This window comes from Protopterus annectens, chromosome 5.part0 (genome assembly GCF_019279795.1).
Source record: "Protopterus annectens isolate FY-2018-M chromosome 5.part0, PAN1.0, whole genome shotgun sequence".
NCBI lineage: Eukaryota > Metazoa > Chordata > Ceratodontiformes > Protopteridae > Protopterus > Protopterus annectens.
This window is the reverse complement of record NC_056735.1, coordinates 952,205,113-952,227,456: the sequence shown is the minus strand read 5'-3', so window position 1 is coordinate 952,227,456 and position 22,344 is coordinate 952,205,113. Positions and strand designations below refer to the sequence as shown.

Here is a 22,344-nt window from a genome sequence, read left to right as displayed (position 1 = left end):
GATTCAAGAAAAGGCTTAGGACTTTTCTGCACTTACCACAACATAGGCCCTTAGCTATACCTCCTGTCCTGTCTGTTGTGGACGATGCATTTAATGATGTCTGCACTGCACCTGATTCTTTACCTCCAGCCCCTGCCAAACCAGATAGATTTTACAGGGTGCCAGACACTCATCACCACCTATACAAGGCCCCACTTGCAGACCCGAAACTATATCCCAGGGGCCTAAGGCAGTAGCCTCGACCACAGCAAAAACCCTATTCCTCTGAAAGGGAATCCAGGTCCTTAGAGATGGGGAAAAAGTCTACACCTCTGCTACTCTCTCAGCTAGAGCTTTAAACTGTCAGTTTCACATGATCCAATACCAAGAGTTTATGCTTGATCAGTTAATTAAAAGCTGTCCTCTGATGAATCTTTAGATAAGAAATATGTATTAGAAATGGTGAATAACATCCAACAGGTTAGTAACCATTCTTTAAAATGTGGCTATGATGCACTGGAGGCTTCATTTAGATCAGCCATGACTGGCACAGTAATAAGAAGGCATGCATGGTTGAAAGAACAGGTCTTACCGGATCATGTTAAAGCTAAGCTATTGGATGCTCCTATGGATAAGGCTAGTCTATTTGGGGAACCTGCCCAGCAGGTAATGAAGAAAATGGAAGAGAAGGCAAAATCTGTACAAACAGTTAAAGATTTCCTACAGGTTCAGCCCCAAGGTTTAGCAGGAACTGGCCTGCCAAAAATTGGTCCTTTCCTGACTCCACAAGATCACAAAGGGGCAGGAACAGACGCTCTAGGGGCAGAAATCAATCCAGAGGAGGTGCCTACAGAGGACGACAGTGGCAAGGCAATAACCGAGGCACAGACACAACCACTGCCACTGCAAAAGGACAATCACAGTGACTTGGCTCTGACTCCGCCTACCAGGGAGCAAAAGGCAGCACCATTAGGCGGAAAGTTAGCCTTATTCTCGAAAAATTGGCACTATATCACAAAAGACAAGTGGATTTTGCAAACCATAGACCAAGGCTACCGGTTCCACTTCCACACTTTACCAGGAAAAAGAGGAATGCCAAACCTGCCCCCAAATCAAAAAATAGAAGCCCTGCACCAGATAGCGGAATTAATAAAGATGAGAGCTGTGGAAAGAGTGCCAATAACAGAACAGGGCAAAGGATTCTACTCCACACTTTTCCTAGTACCAAGAAAAGAGGAAAACTGGAGACCTATTCTCGACCTGTCCATCTTAAACACATACATCATCGTCCCAAAATTCAAAATGCTGACCCTACAGCAACTTCTTCCCATGCTGGGCAAGGAGTGTTGGCTGGTAACTCTAGATCTCAAGGAGGCATACCTGCACGTCCCCATTCGACCAAATTGCAGAAGATACCTCAGATTTCTTGCAGGATCAGAGCATTATCAATTCTCAGCATTGCCCTTTGGCTTATCTACTGCGCCCAGAGTATTCACAAAATGCCTGGCATCAGTAATCGCTCACTGCAGAGTACAGGTAATCCAAATTTATCCATACCTGGACGACTGCCTGTTACAAGCGGACAACAAAAGCAAGCTGACAACAGATTTACAAAGGGTCATTTACTTGCTTCAAGCCCTGGGATACACAGTCAATTTACAAAAGTCAAGGCTGATACCATCCCAGACAAGAACCTTCTTGGGCGCGGAATTGGACACAGTAAAACAGATGGCATTCCTAACTGCAGAAAAACAAAAAGAGCTCCCTCTTTACTTCTTGGCATTAACCAAGCAGAACAAACTAACAGCAAGAAAAGTTCTGCAGGCCTTGGGCTTCATGGCATCATGCATAATCTTGGTCCCACATGCCAGACTGCATATGAGAAAGTTACAGTGGTACCTAAAGAATTTATGGTCTCAACACAGGCACAGCTTAGAAACAGAAATACCACTAAATCCCATGCTTAAAACAGGAGTTCCTATGGTGGGCTCGGGCATGCCAGTCAAACCCAGGCTTACCCTTCCACAAATTTCAAGCAAACCAAACCATCACAACGGACGCCTCAGACCTAGGATGGGGGGCACACATGCTGGACAAATGCGTACAAGGACTGTGGACTCAGGACCAGCTGCACCTGCACATAAACCAAAAAGAAATGCTGGCAGTAAAACTGGCAATCCTAAAATTCAGACCATTCCTCAAAGAAGGCCATTTGATGATAAGGACAGACGACACCACAGTCATGTGGTACATCAACAAACAGGGAGGCACTCATTCTTACCCCCTATGCAGAATGACTTTGGACCTTTGGAATCTGGCTCTCAGCTACAACATCCAGTTACAGGCAATATTTGTACCGGGAAAAGAGAACACCCTAGCAGACATTTTAAGCAGAACCACCTCGGATGCTCACGAATGGATGCTACACCCGGACATCTTCAAGGCCATCACAAAAAAATGGGGAATGCCACAAATAGATCTGTTCGCTTCCCCACAAAATCACCAGCTCAAAAAATTCTGCACAAGGACATTCCACCCACTTGCATGGAAGGTGGACTCTCTATCCTTCAGCTGGAAAGGCCTGACAGCATATGCATTTCCATCTCTTCCCTTGATGCACAAGGTACTACTGAAAATCAAAGAGGAACGTCCAAGGATAATTCTGATAGCTCCGAACTGGCCAAGACAACACTGGTACCCATTGCTGAGGAGCATGTCTCGGGAGAAAATGTGGTCAATACCCCTGATGCCCCTGATGTTAACTCAGAACAACTACAACATCATACATCCAAACCTAAAAACCTTGCAACTGACTGCCTGGAACATCACATAGCAGTAACTAACCCAGACCTTTCACAAAGGGTTAAAGACATTATCCTTGAAGCCCGCAGACCTTCAACAAGAAGGAACTATGCAGGAAAATGGAAAAGGTTCGTCATTTGGAGTACTGAAAGAGGAAAAGATGTGTCGAACATAGATATTGCTAACATTCTGGAGTACTTGGCAGAGCTTCTACATACAGGCCTGTCCTATTCCTCCATCAAGATACATGCATCAGCTATTTCAGCAGAATACAGCTTTGATCCTCCTGTCTTTTCACATCCTCTACTCAGGCAGTTCCTCAGAGGGATCAAGAATGTAAAACCTCCTAGGAAACCACCATTACCAGCATGGGACTTGAATTTTGTACTAGAAAAGTTGACACTCCCTCCGTTTGAACCAGCAGCAACAGCAGATCTACAACACCTGTCATGGAAAACTGCTTTCCTACTGGCTATTACTTCAGCAAGGAGGGTTTCTGAACTACAGGCCTTAATGGCAGTGCAACCCTTCCTAATCTTCCTTCAAGATAGGGTGTCCATGAGAACTAATCCTACATTTATGCCTAAGGTGGTATCCAGAGTGTCTTTAAACCAGGCAATCCACCTACCTACTTTCTTTCCCAATCCACAAAACAGAGGTGAAAGAATAATGCATACCTTGGATGTACATAGACAGTTACGCTACTACCTGGACAGAACCAAAGGTAACAGAAAAACTGACCAGCTCTTTGTAGCCTATGCAACAGGAAGGGAAGGAAAAGCAATTTCCAAACAGACAATCTCCAAATGGATAGGAAATTGCATAAGATTCTGTTACTCCTACCATGGAAAACCAATTCCACAGAACATAAGACCTCATTCTACAAGGGCTACAGCCACTACCACAGCTTTCTTAAGAGGAGTGGCAACCAAGGACATTATTGAGGCGGCTACTTGGACCTCCGTGCATACATTTGCCAAGCATTATAATTTACCTCTATATTCTAGATCCCGAGCAGGGTTTGCCACTGCTGTACTGCAAGGGATCCTGACTACACCATAATTTTTATTCCTCCTCCCTTAGTTTGGCTATGGTATTCTACCCATTTGTTATGACTGCAGATGCATCCATGAAGGACATAGTACAGTTTTGTACCTACCATAAATGTAGATGTCCGAACTGGATAGCATCTGCAGTCAGGATTACCCTCCCTCCTTCCCTCTGTGGTACTCCTAGGTATTTACCCTCCTAATAGCTAGCTGGGGGGGAGTCTCTTATGGTGTATTTGTTTGTATATATGTACATACATGTTTATTTTTTGTGTTTGCCTTCTACTATTTTGGAAACATTGGCATTTATCCAAAATTTAGCTTTCCAAGAGGGCAATTGGCATCTGGGGCAAGAAACACTGAGGAAAATGGCGTCGGCTGATGCCTTTATACCCGAAGACCAGCAGAGATGACGTTGGGTGAAGTGCGACATCAGCCGAAGCCGGACCCAGACTTTGGAATCCGGCCGACCGAAGGGCTGCCTGACGACAGGACAACCCATTTGTTATGACTGCAGATGCTATCCAGTTCGGACATCTACATTTATGGTAGGTATAAAACTGTACTTTCTGATCCGAGCAACTCTCAGGGCCAAGAACGGGGAGTCGGATCCGTGGGAACGGAGGTGTTTTCGGCTCCGACTTTGTAGGATCCGAGCCGTTCCTTCGGAGCCACGGCCCCAATCCTCATGGAGCCGGGGAGAGCTTCCTCCTTGTTGGTTGCTAAGGAGGTACACTCTCCTTCGGCCTTCGATGTGGTGGAGAGGGTTCTCTCCCAAGGATTGAGATCCCAGCCCATCGCCTTGGACTCTGCCCAGACTCCCGTGAATTTGATCACGACTCCCATCAGCTTGCCCCAGGGACAGCCCATGCTAGAGGACCCCCCAGGTGGATCTCATCGTGGAACCCCCCCCATGATTTACGAGCCGTCTTTAGAGAGTCCTACTGAAGAGGGTCCCTGTACGCACTCGTGTAAGAGGAGGCACATGGACCCCCCCCCCCCCCCCGAGTCCCTCCCAGAAGATACGGACTTGGATGAAGGTGAGGTTTCCCCCAGGTCACCTCCCGAGGATGCCTCCTTTGAAGATATCATGGAGATCCTCCGCCAGAGGGGAAGTTGGTCAGCCCCAAAACCCTCTACGGATGAGTCAGTATTCCTGGAGACTTTGGCATGGGCCCATCTACATCTAGGGTGGCCCCTCCTGCAGATCCCTTTGTGGATCTCATTACCACGCAGGCATGGAAGGAGCCTGACACCATAGAGCCAATACCTAAATGTTCGGACAGGATCCTCTCTCCTCCCACAGACAGACAGGGCCTGGTACAAGGGATCCCCGGTGGATGCGGTGGTAATTGCAGCTGCCACCAAGAGAGAACTGGCACAGGAAAGTTGGTGGATCGATTTGGGAAGAGAGTCTTTTCTTCAGCGACATTTTCTGTACGAGCCCTGAATTATTTGGCACACGTCATACGACTTCAGCGAGACCTAATCACAAAGTTCGCTGTGTCGCCCCCAGAGTCTTTGTTGCCAGAGGGCAAGCGGCTGTTCTCGGTGAAAATGTCGACTCTAGAGTCTGTTTCGAACACGTCCATGCATCTTTTTTCCCATGCCATGGAAGGAGCAGCTACGGCGGTTGGGACTGGCGTAGCTGTGAGGTGACATGCTTGGCTCAGACTGTCAATTTGCAGACCCCTTCAAGGCGTCATTCACAAATGCTCCCTTTGATGGTTCTTCCTGTTCGGGAAGACAGTATGTGACACCCTGGTCCAGAGCGAGAAGGACGGGAAGACACTGTTTGCCATCTGAGTCCACTTCTTTAGCCCTCAGAGATCCTTTTCTAGGAATCAGAGAGGGCAAAAGAAGATGTGGTTCCGAAAGTCTCAGTTTTCCTGGGACTCTCAGGACAGTTCGTCCCCTAGAGGCAGAGGGGGACATGACAGATGCCGCCCCAGAGGCAAAGGGGGGCTGAGGAACTTTGGGTCTAGGGAGATTTTTTTGGACAGACCCACGCAGCAACTCTGAGGGGTTGCCCAACTGCCCTACTCTGGAGACAGTCTGGGGAAGATTGTCATTGCACCTAATGGCTTGGGAGTCCATTACGACGGACCGTTTGGTGCTCCAAATAATATCCAGAGGCTACTCCATTTTGTTCGTTGCCCCACCCATCCAACCAAAGTGCCTCCTGGATGTTCCATCCGCTCAAAGGGAGGCGGCAGTGCAAGAAATTTCAAAGCTGCTTCGCAATCGGGCCATCGCACCAGTCCCCCCAGATCAGTCCGGATTAGGCTTTTACTCCAGGTTCTTTTTAGTGCCAAAAAAGACTGGAGGACCTCAGGCCCATATTGGACCTGTCAACCCTGAACCTGACTGTAGCCAAGCAGAAATTCTGGATGGTTTCCATGCAGTCCTTTCTACCTTACCTCCGAGAATGCAACTGGATGTGCTCGATAGACCTCCAGGATGCTTACTACCATATCAAAATTTGCAGAAGCTCCTTGAGATTCCTTCGCTTCCGGCTGGGAGCCAATCATTTCCAATTCAGCGCCCTACCCTTTGGTCTCACCACAGCCCCCAGGGTGTTTACCAAGGTTATAGCAGTCGTAGTGGCTCGCCTGAGGCTTCAGGGAATTCAGGTGTTTCCTTACCTAGACGATTGGCTCCTCGCTGCTGCCACCAAGCATCTACTTTGCATAGCCAGAGACTCCTTCCTGCATCTTGCAGTCAACCTAGGGATTACCATCAACATCTCCAAGTCCCGCTTGAACCCGACACAGACCTTGGAATTTATAGGTGCACTGCTGGACACTCTACTATTGCAAGTCTTTCTCACACTGGACAGGATCCAGAACCTACTGGCTCATGTGTCAGTGATACTCGGCCCCAGGATGCCAACAGAGAGCGATGTTCTCCGGGCCCTAGGCTCCATGGCCGCAGCAATTTCAATCCTTCCCTGTGCGCACCTTCACATGCGGGTGCTTCAGTGGACTTGGCAGTTCAGTGGTCTTGGCTAGACCTCCCCATGGACTATCAAATAAGAGCCTGCAAGATGTGTATTTTCTGGTGGCTCCAATCGCCAGAAATCTTTGCAGGTTGACTCTTCATAACACCCACAGCCCAAGCCACAGTGACCACGGATGCCTCCCAGCTCGGGTGGGGGAGGCACTATTTGGGGAGGACAGTCCAAGGCACGTGGTCCCAAACAGAAACCAGATTGCATGTCAGTGTTCTGGAGATGAGGGCAGTGCTTTTAATGTTGCAAGCCTTTCATGCTGTCCTTCCCCCGGAGACTATCGCAGTTCAGACAAACATGTCTGTTACATCAGTAAACAAGGAGGAACCAGATCTTACTCTCTTTGTCGCGAGACCATGTGAGTGTGGGAGGGGGCGATCTCCACCAGTCAGTTTCTGATTGCAACGCACATCCCCGGACGCTCCAACATTTTAGCAGACAGACTGAGTCGGGCTATTCTAATGCCATACGAGTGGTCTCTGAAACAGTCAGTAGCGGAAGAGATCTTCCTTACGCGGGGTCAGCCTTGCTGCAATCTCTTCGCATCTCCTTCCAACACGAAGTGCAGCAAGTTCTTTGCTCTGATCCCCTCTCCAGGGGACTTCCCCAGAGACGCTCTCGTCCATGCTTGACCTCCCAGGTTGTTATATGCTTACCCCCCGATGTCCTTCATGGATGCATCTGCAGTCATAACAACTGGGTTGTCCTGTCGTCAAGCAGCCCCTCGGTCGGCCGGATTCCAAAGTCCGGGTCCGGCTTCGGCTGATGTCGCACCTCACCCGACGTCATCTCTGCTGGTCTTCGGGTATAAAGGCATCAGCCGACGCCATTTTCCTCAGTCTTTATTGCCGCGTGGCGCCCGAAGCAGAAGCTGTTCGCAAGTGCCGGTCGGTCAGATCCAGAGATTACTCCTACCGAATACTACTTCGAAGACTTCTAAAAGCTAAGTACCCCGTTGGGGACTCTTTCTTGCCTCAGCCGATGTCAGAAAAAGTCAATAACTGTTTAACTTGTGGGAAACAAATACCTCATAAAGATTTCCACTCTTACTGTTTGCCTTGCTTAGGCCCAGACCACGACGTAGCAGCCTGTTCGGCCTGTGCTTCCTTCAACCGACGAACGCTTAGGCGTCGGTCGGAGTTTGCTGAACAGTTTTTCGGCTCAGATTTTGCGTACATTATGCCGTCGGATCCTCCGACTACCCAAATTATTAAAAAACGCAAAGAAAAAGACCGACACTCGCGGTCCGCGGTTTTGGCCGAAACCACGGTTAAGCAAACCGCGAGTGTCTCGGTTTCGGCCGAAACCGAGAAAACTGATCAAAATACAGCCGAATCAATGACTACTACTGAGGCTCCTGCTACTTTACTTGAATCGGCCTCAGAATTTTTACCAACTGCTGTGGTTACTAGTGACTTATCAGACACCATCCCTTTAGATGTCTCTACCCCAGCACGTGGTGCTGCTAGGCCTCCTGCAGCCATGTCTATTAAGGCCTTTGCCAGGGCCAAAGCAGCCAAATCTACTAAGTCAGTGCCTGTTAAACCCCCCTCAACCAGGCCCACTTCTAGTTCACAAATGCTTACTCTGGCAGAAGATTTAATATCCTTAATTAGGGATCTCAATCTCACCCAGATAGGGCCTCTCAGCCCCCAGAAAAGAGACCTAGAGCAGAGCCCCCTGAGCCTGTGTCCTCTGATGATTCTGCGGATGACTCAGATATTACAGACCAGCCAGAGGCTCCTTTTTCCAATTATGAAGACTCCGATGCTGAAGAATCCATTCCAGCTGCTTCTCCACCAGAGGAATTCTCCTTTGGGGAAACCTTACATGCCATGAGAGAACAATTCCAATGGCAGGAACAGGATTTCTCAGATTCCAGAAAAAGACTTAGGACTTTTCTGCACTTACCACAACATAGGCCCTTAGCTATACCTCCTGTCCTTTCTGTTGTGGACGATGCATTTAATGATGTCTGCACTGCACCTGATTCCTTACCTCCAGCCCCTGCCAAACCAGATAGATTTTACAGGGTGCCAGACACTCATCACCACCTATACAAGGCCCCACTCGCAGACCCCGAAACTATATCCCAGGGGCCTAAGGCAGTAGCCTCGACCACAGCAAAAAACCCTATTCCTTCTGAAAGGGAATCCAGGTCTTTAGACAGATGGGGCAAAAAGGTTTACATCTCTGCTACTCTCTCAGCTAGAGCTTTAAATTGTCAGTTTCACATGATACAATACCAAGAGTTCATGCTTGATCAGTTAACTAAAAAGCTATCCTCTGATGACTCTATAGATAAGAAATATGTATTAGAAATGGTAAATAACATACAACAGGTTAGTAACCATTCTTTAAAATGTGGCTATGATGCACTTGAGGTTTCATTTAGATCAGCCATGACTGGCACAGTGATAAGGAGACATGCATGGTTGAAGGAACAGGTCTTACCGGATCATGTTAAAGATTTCTTACAGGTTCAGCCCCCAAGGTTTAGCAGGAACTGGCCTGCCAAAAATTGGTCCTTTCCTGACTCCACAAGATCCCAAAGGGGCAGGAATAGACGTTCCAGAGGCAGAAATAAATCCAGAGGGGGTGCCTACAGAGGACGACAGTGGCAAGGTAGTAACAGAGGCACAGACACAGCCACTACCACTGCAACAGGACAATCACAGTGACTTGACTCTAACTCCGCCTACCAGGGAACAAATAGCAGCACCATTAGGCGGAAAATTAGCCTTATTTTCGAAGAACTGGCACTATATCACAAAAGACAAGTGGATTTTGCAAACCATAGACCAAGGTTACCGGTTCCACTTCCACACTTTACCAGTCAAAGAGGAATGCCAAACCTGCCTCCAAATCAAAAATAGAAGCTCTACAGCAGATAATGCAATTAACAAAGATGAGAGCTGTGGAAAGAGTACCAATAACAGAACAAGGCAAGGGATTCTACTCCAGACTATTTCTAGTTCCAAGAAAAGAAAAAAGTTGGAGACCTATTCTCGACCTGTCCATCTTAAACACATACATCATTGTCCCAAAATTCAAAATGCTGACCCTACAGCAACTTCTTCCCATGCTGGGCAAGGAGTGTTGGCTGGTAACTCTAGATCTCAAGGAGGCATACCTGCACGTCCCCATTCGACCAAACTGCAGAAGATACCTCAGATTTCTTGCAGGATCAGAGCACTATCAATTCTCAGCATTGCCCTTTGGCTTATCTACTGCGCCCAGAGTATTCACAAAATGCCTGGCATCAGTAATCGCCCACTGCAGACTACAGGAATTCAAATTTATCCATACCTGGACGACTGCCTGCTACAAGGGACAACAAAAGCAAGCTGACAACAGATTTACAAAGGGTCATTTACTTGCTACAAGCCCTGGGATACACAGTCAGTTTACAAAAGTCAAGGCTGATACCATCCCAAACGAGGACATTCTTGGGCGCGGAATTGGACACAGTAAAACAAATGGCATTCCTAACTGCAGAATAACTAGAAGAACTCCCTCTTTACTTCTTGGCACTAACAAAGCAGAACAAGCTAACAGCAAGAAAAGTGCTGCAGGCCTTGGGCTTCATGGCATCATGCATAATCCTGGTCCCACATGCCAGACTGCATATGAGAAAACTACAGTGGTTCCTAAAGAATTTATGGTCCCAACACAGGCACAGCCTAGAAGCAGAAATTCCACTAATCCCATGCCTAAAACAGGAGTTCCTATGGTGGGCCCAAGCATGCCAGTCAAACCCAGGCCTACCCTTTCACAACTTTCGAGCAAGCCAAACCATCACAACAGAAGCCTCAGACCTAGGATGGGGGGCTCACATGCTGGACAAATGCGTACAAGGATTGTGGACACAGGACCAGCTACACCTACACATCAACCAAAAAGAAATGCTGGCAGTAAAACTGGCAATCCAAAAATTCAGACCATTTATCAAAGAAGGCCACTTGATAAGGACAGACAACACCACAGTCATGTGGTACATAAACAAACAGGGAGGCACTCATTCATACCCCCTATGCAGAATGACTTTGGACCTTTGGAACCTGGCACTCAGCTACAACATCCAGTTACAGGCAATATTTGTACCGGGAAAGGAGAACACTCTAGCAGACATGTTAAGCAGAACTACCTCGGATGCTCACGAATGGATGCTACACCCGGACATCTTCAAGACCATCATAAAGAAATGGGGAATGCCACAGATAGATCTATTTGCTTCCCCTCTCAATCACCAGCTCAAAAAATTCTGCACAAGGACATTCCATCCACTTGCATGGAAGGTGGATTCACTCTCCTTCAGCTGGAAAGGTCTGACAGCATATGCATTCCCACCTCTTCCCTTGATACACAAGGTATTACTAAAAATCAAGGAGGAACGTCCAAGGATAATCCTGATAGCTCCGAACTGGCCAAGACAACACTGGTACCCATTGCTGAGGAGCATGTCTCGAGACAAAATGTGGTCAATACCCCTGATGCCTTTGATGTTAACTCAGAACAACTACAGCATCATGCATCCAAACCTAAAAACTTTGCAACTGACCGCATGGAATATCTCATAGCAGCAACTAATCCAGATCTTTCCCAAAGGGTTAAAGACATTATCCTTGAAGCCCGCACACCTTCAACAAGAAGGAACTATGCAGGAAAATGGAAAAGGTTTGTCATTTGGAGTGCTGAAAGAGGAAAAGATGTGTCGAATATAGATATTGCTAACATTCTGGAGTATTTGGCAGAGCTTCTACATACAGGCCTGTCCTATTCCTCCATCAAGATACATGCATCAGCTATTTCAGCAGAATACAGCTTTGATCCACCTGTCTTTTCACATCCTCTACTCAGGCAGTTCCTCAGAGGGATCAAGAATGTAAAACCTCCTAGGAAACCACCATTGCCAGCTTGGGACTTGAACTTTGTGCTGGAAAAGTTGACACTCCCTCCTTTTGAACCAGCAGCAACAGCAGACCTACAGCATCTATCATGATGGAAAACTGCTTTTCTACTGGCAATAACCTCAGCAAGGAGGGTTTCTGAACTTCAGGCCCTAATGGCAGTACAACCCTTCCTAATCTTCCACCAAGATAGAGTGTCCATGAGAACTAATCCTACATTTATGCCTAAGGTGGTATCCAGAGTGTCTTTAAACCAGGCAATCCACCTACCTACCTTTTTCCCCAACCCACAAAACAGAGGGGAAAGAATGCTGCATACCTTGGATGTACATAGACAGCTACGCTACTACCTGGACAGAACCAAAAGTAACAGAAAAACTGACCAGCTTTTTGTAGCCTATGCAACAGGAAGGGAAGGAAAAGCAATTTCCAAACAGACAATCCCCAAATGGATAGGAAATTGCATACAATTCTGTTACTCCTTCCATGGAAAACCAATTCCACAGAACATAAGGCCTCATTCTACAAGGGCAACAGCCACTACCACAGCCTTCTTACGAGGAGTGGCAACCAAGGACATTATTGAGGCGGCTACTTGGACCTCCGTGCATACATTTGCCAAGCATTATAATTTACCTCTGTATTCCAGATCCCGAGCAGGGTTTGCCACTGCTGTTCTGCAAGGGATCCTAACCACACCATAATTTCTTCTTCCTCCTCCCCTAGTTGGCTATGGTATTCTACCCAGTTGTTGTTTATTTATTTATTTGCAGTTGATTTACCAGGATAGTCCATTGGGCCAAAAAGAACCCGTTTTCAATGGAGTCCTGGGGAGAAAAGCTCCAGTACAGAAAAATTAGGTACATACACAAGATTGCTAAATAATTATACAAAATGGTAGATAAAAGTCCTGGGGAGAGAAGCACCAGCACACACAAAATTAGGTTCATACACAAGATTGCTAATATTTATACAAAAGTGGTAGATAAAACATTTAAACTCAAAATTCAAAAACATTCAGAACAGTACAAACAATGAGGATTAATGTGAAGTAAATGAGCTTGGAAATAATGTGAAATACATAACAGAGGAGTTTTGCAGAGGGAACATAAAAGTACCTTATAGGGTGGATACAGAGGGAACACAAGCTTTGTTAGGTAAAAGTTTGGTACCGTAAGCATATTGGTGGTAAGGATGTCATGTATTTATGAGGGGTGGGAGCAAGAGCAATCCCATTGGGAACTTAGATGTGTGTGAAGCTGTTTTTTGAACATGTAGTGGTTAGAGGTGGTACGAATGGATGGTGGGAGTGAGTTCCAGAGACGGGAAAGGTTACAGGATAGTAAGTGTTTACCTGGGGGGTAAGATGGTTTATGAATTACCAGTAGGTTTTGATTGTTGGACCTTAAGACTCTATTTGGAAGGTGCATTTTAAAGGCAGAAGACAGGGAGGGACAAAGAGAGGGGTTGAGAATGAGCTTATGAGCTACGGTCAGCTGTATATAGATGAGATGATTAGATAGTTCGAGCCAATTTAGTTTTTGGAGAGAGAAACAGTGGTGGGTGGAGGATCTGTGGCTATTTGCGAATTTGGCAATTTTGTTATAGCAGGAGGAGAGCTGGTTTTTTAGTGAGATCTGAAGATTAGTCAATAATGGAGCCCCATAGAGAAGAGAGGGGATAAGAAAGGAGGAGGTGAGAGTGATTTTGGAGGAGCTAGTAAGATACTGATTCTGGCGGTAAAGCATACCTAGTTTTTGATGAGTTTTTTTAATATTAAGTTGTAGATGAGAGTTGAAATTAAGCCGGTTGTCGATTTGAACACCTAGTAGCTTAGCTTCAGATACCAGTTCCAAGGGTGAGTTGTCTTGGCTGGTAATAGAGAAAGAGTTTATGTCGAAGGAAGTGGATTTGGAGGGGGTAAATACCATTAGTTTTGTTTTGGAGGCATTGAGTGCTAAGTGATTTGTTTTCATCCAATCTTCAGTAATTGAGAAAGCTTCCTGGGTGAGTTTTTGGAGTGAAGAGGAAGAGGTGGCAGAGCAGATAATGGTAGAATCATCTGCGTATTGGATGATATTAGCAAATGGAATAGATTTGTGGAAATCATTGATGAATATATTAAAGAGGAGGGGACCAAGAATAGATCCTTGGGGAACTCCAGTGGGGGTACTAAAGAACGAGGAAGTGGCCTTCTTCCATATTACAGCTTGGTATCTGTTAGATAAATAACTGGAAAACCAATTTATGGAGGAGGGAGAGAGGTTAAGTTGTGACAGTTTGGATAAGAGTAGGCTGTGTGAGATAGTGTCGAAGGCTTTGGAGAGGTCAAGTAATAGGGTAGAGACAATGTGTTTGTGATCGCGAGCTCTGTTTACAATCTCAAGAAAGGACAGGAGGGCTGTCATGGTACTATGATTTGGCCTGAATCCGTGTTGTGTAGGGGTTAAAAGGTTATTATCTAACAGATGTGGAAGGAGTTGAAGCTGGATGCACTTTTCTAGAATTTTAGATATGGGGGACAGGATAGCAATAGGGCGGAAGTTGTTGATGTTGCAATTGTTACCTCCTTTATGGAGGGGGATGATAAAAGCTTGCTTCCACAATTGGGGCACCGTGCATTCATGGATGGAGCGGTTAATTAGAATGCTAATGGGATAGGCAATTGCTTCTCTTGGCTATACTTAGAAAGTAAGAGGGATATTGTCCGAGCATTGGTTCATGGCTTCAGTTTCTGAAGAAGTTTTTTTATGGTGGAAGTGGGTATAGGTTTAAATGAGAATAGAGAAGAGTGGGGAGAGAGAGGATTTGAGGAAGATATGGGCGAAGAGGGGGTTTGAGTAGTGGATGAGGTGGAAGATAGACAGTGAGATGTTGAGAATGAGGAGACAGAGGAAGTAAGGGGAGGGTTGTTTGTGGGAGAGGGTGGGGATGAATTAGATGTTGAGGAGGGGCATGTGAAGGAGGATGTGAGTTTGCTAATAGAGTCAATGAAAAAGGAGTTGAACTGTGTAGCTAGATCTAAGTCTGGGCTATTTGGGTCTGGGGTTGGGGTGTGTGACTTACTGGGGTTAAGGAGGGTAGAGATCCCCTTCCAGAATCTTTGAGGGTTAGTTTTGTTGTTGTTTTGGAGTGTGAAGAAATATTTTTGTCTATCAGAAATTATAAGCTTTTTTACTTTATTACGAAGGGTTTTGTACGCATTATGTTGTTCAGGGGTTTTATTTCTAAGATAGAGTCCCCAAGCTTTATCTCTAAGGCGCATACTTGATAGTGTGGTCTTGGTTAGCCAGGGGGCTGAATTTGTTTTTATTCTTTTTGTTCTTAGTGGGGCTTGGGAATTGAGTATTTCTAAGAAAGTAGAGTTGAAATGAGTAACTGCATCTTCTAGGGGGTAGTGTCTTTAGGTTATTCCAGTTGATTGCTTTCAGAGAATATATGAAGGTTGATGGGTTAAAGTTTTGTCATTGCGGGTAGTGATGAAGTTATGGGTACGATAAGAGATACAGGGGAGTCGTGGTGAAAATAGGCAAGTGATCACCAAGGGGGTCAGGAAGAGTACCACTGTCTGAGAAATAGTGGGGATGTGACACTAGAATCCAGTCAAGGATGGTGCCACAAGAGGGGTTTTTTGATGGGTGTGTTATTGTGTTGATTAGTTGGGAGAAATTATATAGGTTGATATTAAGAGGGTTGGTCGAAGACTGGATGGAGGTCCAGTCGATGTTTACATCTCCTAAGATTATGGTTTCATTACTGATATTGTTTGAGAGCCAAGAGAGGATGTTTTCAAGTGTGGAAATGTTGTCACCTGGGGGAATGTAGAGGGATGCTAGACAAATGTTTTTTGATGCTAGACTGCAGATGCATCCATGAAGGACATAGTACAGTTTTGTACCTACCATAAATGTAGATGTCCGAACTGGATAGCATCTGCAGTCAGGATTACCCTCCCTCCTTCCCCTCTGTGGTACTCCTAGGGTATTTACCCTCCTAATAGCTAGCTGGTGGGGGGAGTCTCTTATGGTGTATTTGTTTGTATATATGTACATACATGCTTATTTTTTGTTTGCCTTCTATTTTTTTTGGAAACATTGGCATTTATCCAAAATTTAGCCTTCCAAGAGGGCAACTGGCATCTGGGGCAAGAAACACTGAGGAAAATGGCGTCGGCTGATGCCTTTATACCCGAAGACCAGCAGAGATGACGTCGGGTGAGGTGCGACATCAGCCGAAGCCGGACCCGGACTTTGGAATCCGGCCGACCGAGGGGCTGCCTGACGACAGGACAACCCAGTTATGACTGCAGATGCTATCCAGTTCGGACATCTACATTTATGGTAGGTACAAAACTGTACTTTACCTCTCATTCCGAAGTTTCTTCAGAAAGCTTGCCGACTGGGGTGCAAAGTGATCCTCATTGCCCTGTTCTGGCCTCGTCAGGTGTGGTTCCCCTTCCTCTGGTCTCATGTTCTAACTCCTCCTCGGATTCTGGATCCTTACCCGGATGTCCTCTCTCATCCCTCGGGTATCTGTTCGCCAAATCTGGACTGCCTCAAGCTGATGGCTTGGTTTCTCCATTTCCCCTGATTGCTAGGACTCCTGGTCTGTCATCTGTAAAGACTATTTTGGTGGCATCCCACAAAGCTTCCACTAGGAAGGTTTATCACAGCAAATGAAAAAATGGAAACGCTTCTCTATTTGAGCTTCTCAGAGGAGCTTAGATCCCTTTACAGCCCCGGTTCCTGCAGTGTTGGAATTTTTGTCCAATATTTTCCAGCAAGGGGCTAATTCCTCTACAGTAAAAGTACAAGTGGCGGCCATCTCTAATTTTCATGTTGGTGAAAATATGAATCCTCTGGCCCCTTTGAGACTGTGTAAAGCTTTCCTGAAAGGCACCTTTCTTTTACGCCCGTTAAGGATTCAGTCCCTTCTTGGACCTTACCTTAGTTCTGCAGGCATTGGTTGCTAACCCCCTTCGAACCAGCAGCATCAGTAAATTTGAAATTCTTATCCTGGAAGATGGCTTTCCTAGTGCCGTTACTTCAGCCAGAAGGGTTTCTGAGATCCAAGCTTTGTCTGCCATGCCCCCTTACTTGATCTTTCATAAAGACAGTTTCGCTCCGCACTAACCCTTCTTTCTTACCGAAAGTTGCCTCTGAATCAGATATTAACCAGACGATTAAATCTGCCTGTTTCTTTCCAAATTTTCAGAACAAGGGTGAATATAAACTGCATTTACTAGATGTTCATAGACCGCTTCATTTCTATTTGCATAGGACTAGACCCTTTCATAAGTATGACCAGTTATTTGTGTCCTTTTCTAGACCCTTTTTGGGCAACGCCATTTCCAAGGTCTCCTTAGCTAGATGGATTACACAAAGTATACTGCAAGTCTATAAGGGCAAAGGTGTGTCACCACCTGGTCCTGTTAAAGCTCATTCTACCAGATCTTTGGCAACTTCTGCTGCTTTTTGATCTAGAGTTTCACTGGATGATATCTGTGCAGTAGCGACCAGGGCAAGGTCACATGCATTTATTTCTCATAAGTTGGATTTGATCTCTAGAGGGAGAGCATCCTTTGGCTCTGCGGTGCTCAGGAATATCCTTCCATGAGGGCCTCCCAGGAGTTTTGGTAGCTGGGGACTCTGTCCCACAGGTTGCAGATAAATGAAGTTAACTACTTCAGATAAAGAAGTTATGTACTCACCATAATGTTCCATCTGAGTAGTTGTACTTTATTTTCTGCAGCCATCCCGCCCTCCTTCCCCCAAACCTGTTCTAGGTTAGTGCTGTTATTGAGTTGCTGATAGTTTGGATAGTGGCAAACTCGATCTGAGGGGAGGGTAGGAGATGTGAGGGATTATTGGTAAGGGGAGGAGTTTGGAGCTTAGAGCAGCTGCTTGGAAAATGTTGCCGGCTCGAATCCGATATGGATCCGAATACCCACAGGTTGCCGAAAATGAAGTATAACTACTCAGATGGAACGTTATGGTGAATGCATAACTTCTTTTTATTAATACTTTCCAATTCAGGAAAAGTTTTTTTAAAGCTAGGTGTTTGTGTTTTAACAAACTTTCGTGAGACTTTACTGTGCTTTTAAATAGAAGCTCTTTTTTCCTGTCAGTTTAAAAATTGTTAACTGAAAACCATTTTTTCTGAGGAGAAATTTTTTTTTTTTTTTTTCTTTTGTGGGTCTGACAAAGTGTTCTAAATTGCTTTTTACCATATTTGTCTGTGAAAAGACTTTAAGACTTTGTTTTTACTGCAATTTGCTACTTGTTTTTGAGGAAAGGGGCACCATTTTCTGCTTGACCATGGAAAGGGGCACCATTTTCTGCTTGACCATGGAACAGTCTGTTGGTCCCATGGTCGGTCCTTCTTCCAGCCACAAAGAAAAAGTTAAGCTAACAGTCTGTGCCATCACAGCAGGCTATCAGTTTACCTCAGCTGGAAGTGGGTGCCTCTGCTGTGGCCAAAGCTGGCTCCTCAGAACACTCCTCTTTTACCCTGGATTCCTGTGGTGTAGCACCTACAGGCACTGTGAACAGGGGTTAGCCACATCCCCTGCAGGTGTTGTGGTCCCCAGTTTGGGCAAGGGAGAGCCACTGTTGTCAGCTCTTGGAGCGGGAACAGGAAAGGCTTCTGTTTTGTCAGAATGTTGTGCCCATACTTGGGGAAGTTGCGGCAGCCATTAATAACACTGTTCACCCATTTTTTTCCTGTCCAAAAAAAACAAAAAGAAAAATAAACATGTATCTACTTCTCCACATACTTCCTTAGGAGTAGATTACTGGGTCTGGCTCAGGGTTTAATCAGTAGTGGCTGGTGACTTCAAATTAAAGGAGGGCTGCAGGAGACAGCTGAATGGGTGTGGCTAATGTGAAGGGGTGTGGTCAACTAGAATGAGGGTGGAGCTACGCTCAAAACCACAACAACTGGAACTTCAATTAAATACGCTGCCCTGGGTGCCAAACAGTCATTACGAGAGTTCAATCAAGACAAAATGAAGTGTAGAAGAAAAACATATTTCAATGCATTGGCTACATGACAACTTAATATCCAGATGGAAACAGGTTGTGAGGCATGAAAAAATAAAATTACTTTTTAAATACATTACTGGAATGCCAGTCAAAATCAAGTATAGAAAAAACAAGCAGCACTCAACTCAAACCACTACTCCTTGCACTGCAGTTCTAATTATAATTTATATTCAGCTTTATAAAATTGCCAAGTAGCATGCTGAAAGTAGCAATCTCTGTGATACCCCCACTTGTAAAAATGTTTCTTATCCAAAAAAGACCTGCTGCCTGACGCAACTATCTACTTGTTTCATGGGGAAGACATGATCAAAGTAAAAAATGAACAGCAAACAAGAAACAAGCTCAAGATAAATTGCTTAAAGGATTCCTGCACAAGTTATGGACCACACATGATAGATTGGCATTCTGTTCAGTTTACGGGTAAACCTGCAAAGATGATTGCAAATCTCCAACAAAAGATGACTGCAAGTCTCCAACAAATGTAATGAGCTTCTGAAAATACTGTAATCCTGTCCTTTTATTACAAATACTGTCGTATGCATTTCAATACCCAAGGCTTTTACATTATCTAGTTATGTAAATATTCTCGGCATGGCAACAACGAAAAGGCTTTCAATGCTGGTAATTCTTTAACAGTATGCTTATTAAAGCTTACTTGCATCTTACAATCTCCAACAAGCTTACCTGATGGTCATTAAATCATTGCTACTTAAATAGAGCAACAGGGCACTGTGACAGCATGCATTTCCTGAATAATAAGAAGCATAAATCAACAGTATAAAAATATGACAGAAAACCAGAACATTCTGCAAAATCAAGGACAGATGAAAAGCCACGGTCGTACTTGTGGTCTACCTTGGATGGGGGAATACTCTGCACACTTACACTGCATAACTGCTCCTTGCCTTCCTTGGACACATCCAGAGCCACTACAAAGGGGCGTGGGGTGCAACCAAGTATGTCACAATTTGAAATGCCTCTGGCTGACAGTGATGGCTCCGACACTCGTACCTCTCAAACTTCAGAGCAATAAATGTGGACAAAGCCATACATAGAACTAGAAGTGGGACACAGGCCCAAAAATAAGGACAATTTTTAAATATTGCTCTTATTAACTTAGATAATAGAACAGTAGTAGGTCTTGCATCAGTACAGATTTTCTGAAGGGTATGAAATCTGAAACTCAAATGTCTGTCATTATTTTCTAACTTCAATCTTTAATGACTTGCCACTAATTTGCCAGAAAACCACAGTTTTACAGACCAAAATGTGATGCAAAAATATAAAGTTGCCACACAGTACAGCTGGGAACCTGTCAAAAAAGGGACACCTTTTTAATATTAACACTGTTAACTTGAGCAACTAACAAAATAAGAGCATCTACATGCATTTCTGAAATAAAAGTAATCTGTAACTCTGATCATTACAGTTATATATAATTGTAAACCCTCCACGTTTTCTTCCAAAATTGCCATTTTGAGGAGGGATTATTAGGGGAGAGCAACATTTTGAGCCAAAATTTGGGACAAAGGAGAGGTTTGGATATTCCTAATTTTACAAAGCAATTTGCACATACCTCTCAACCTGTTAATGCAGGAAATCTGAACAAGGCCAAATATATTGGGGGAACATACAAACACTACTAAAAATTGCTCTTGTATAAACTTAAGACAGTTGATAGAATAACAGGTCTTGCATTAGCATGCATTTTTCTGAAGGTTATGACGTCTGAAACTCAATGTCTGTCATTTAGTAACTTCATTCCTGAATGATTTGCTAGAAAACCAAAAATGTTATGAGGAACAAACCAAAACTAAGAAGCTATCTATTCATTCTGCAAACATATGGACAACTGAGATGTATAGTTCAACCGGGTCTGTCTTGAGTTTGCTACCCCCCTCACAAAATCATGGTCGAATGGAGCCTCCCCCCTGCAGCCATTCCAATGTCCCATTCCTTGGTTATTTTTCCCCATTTACCATAAACTGTATAATGTGCATGCTGCTTTACTTCTGTGATGATTTAGATTTCATTTGAAAGTTTTATTTTGCATTTTACAGCATAAACCCTAATAGATATCTGTAAGCAATGCAGTCTCACAATGAAAACAGACTTAGCATTAAAACTTCTCTTCCCTTGAAACTCACATGCATTGAAACAGCATTGAAACCCACTTTCAAAGAAAATATATTTTGCCAGTGGCAGATAAAGATTAACTCTGGGCTGTTTTCAAAATCACAGGTCCCTTGAACATGAAACATACACATGCTCTTTGATACACCTTCCTGACTGTATTACATTATATTCCTTGTACAATACAGTACAGTTGTTAGAGGACATCTTAAATTTATTGTTTTGAACATTTTTCCTGTAAACAATGGAACAAAATGCATACACCAATGACAAAATTGCCCAATTCAGAACATTTCCATCATAAAAAGTCTACTCAACCTTCTATAGTCCACCAGTATCAGTAAATATGCACAATCTCTGAAGTAGTAAAATCCACATTAAAGAAATCTTTAACTAATAAAGAGGTTGCTGCTAGCAAACAACTTTGTCATTGTTTCATCTAAAAATAAAGTGCCTGTTGCCCTTGAAGAATAAATTGCCTATGTTGCATGCATTAAAAACATAAGCTAGTAATACCGCAATAGGGAATGGATAGCAAACTGATAACAGGTTCATAGTTACTAGGTATCTTTGCCAAAAGAGACTGTAGCATCCACCCCCTTTACAACACAGTACAGTATCAGCAATGCATATACCTACTGTGGGAGTAGAACCCACAGCCTTCTGCATCAAAAGCAAGTACACTACCTGTTGTGCTATTAACAATGCAAACAGACTTAGTAGAAGCAGCACTAAACTTTTGTTCCCCTGCAGCTCTCAGCTCCTTGTAAAATCTACTCGACATTTAGCTGTATCTCTGAACTTTGCAGCACAAGAAATCTGGAAAAAAACAATATTTATTGAGGGGGGGGGGACAAAAGGTCAAAAACCAAGGACACATTGTAAACATTGCTTGTATAATGTTAGAAAGTTGCTAGAATAAAATGCTATGTTACCACCATACCTTTCACTGCCACGTCTTGAACCCAGGGGACCCTGTGCAAAACAGTCAGAGCAACATACCGTCATCATCACCTTCGGCTTTTCCCGTTGGGGGTCACCACAGCAGATCATCTCTTTTCATTTCTTCCTATCCTCTGCATCTGGCTCTGTCACACCAACTGCCTGCATGTCCTCTCTCACCACGTCCATAAATCTTATCTTAGGCCTTCCTCTTTTCCTCTTACCTGGCAGCTCCATCCTTAGCATCTTTTTCCCAATATACCCATCATCCCTCCTCCACACATGCCCAAACCAACGCAATCTCGTCTCTCTTGCTTTGTCTCCAAACTGTGCAACATGAGCTGATCCTCTAATATATTGATTCCTAATCCTATCCATCCTAGTCACACCGAGTGCAAATCTTAACATCTTTAACTCTGCCACATCCAGCTCTGATTCCTGCCTTTTTGTCAGTGCCACTGTCTCCAACCCATACA

At 44.6% G+C, this 22,344-nt stretch overlaps 1 protein-coding gene across 1 annotated transcript in view; it reads left to right on the top strand.

Moving 5' to 3' along the window:
• The window catches only part of RDX (radixin), a 1,792,353-nt gene that overhangs the window by 624,369 nt on the left and 1,145,640 nt on the right, over nucleotides 1-22,344 (top strand). Inside the window, 1 exon segment of the mRNA XM_044072720.1 lies at nucleotides 5,200-5,222. Coding sequence (XP_043928655.1) covers nucleotides 5,200-5,222 — 23 coding nt within the window.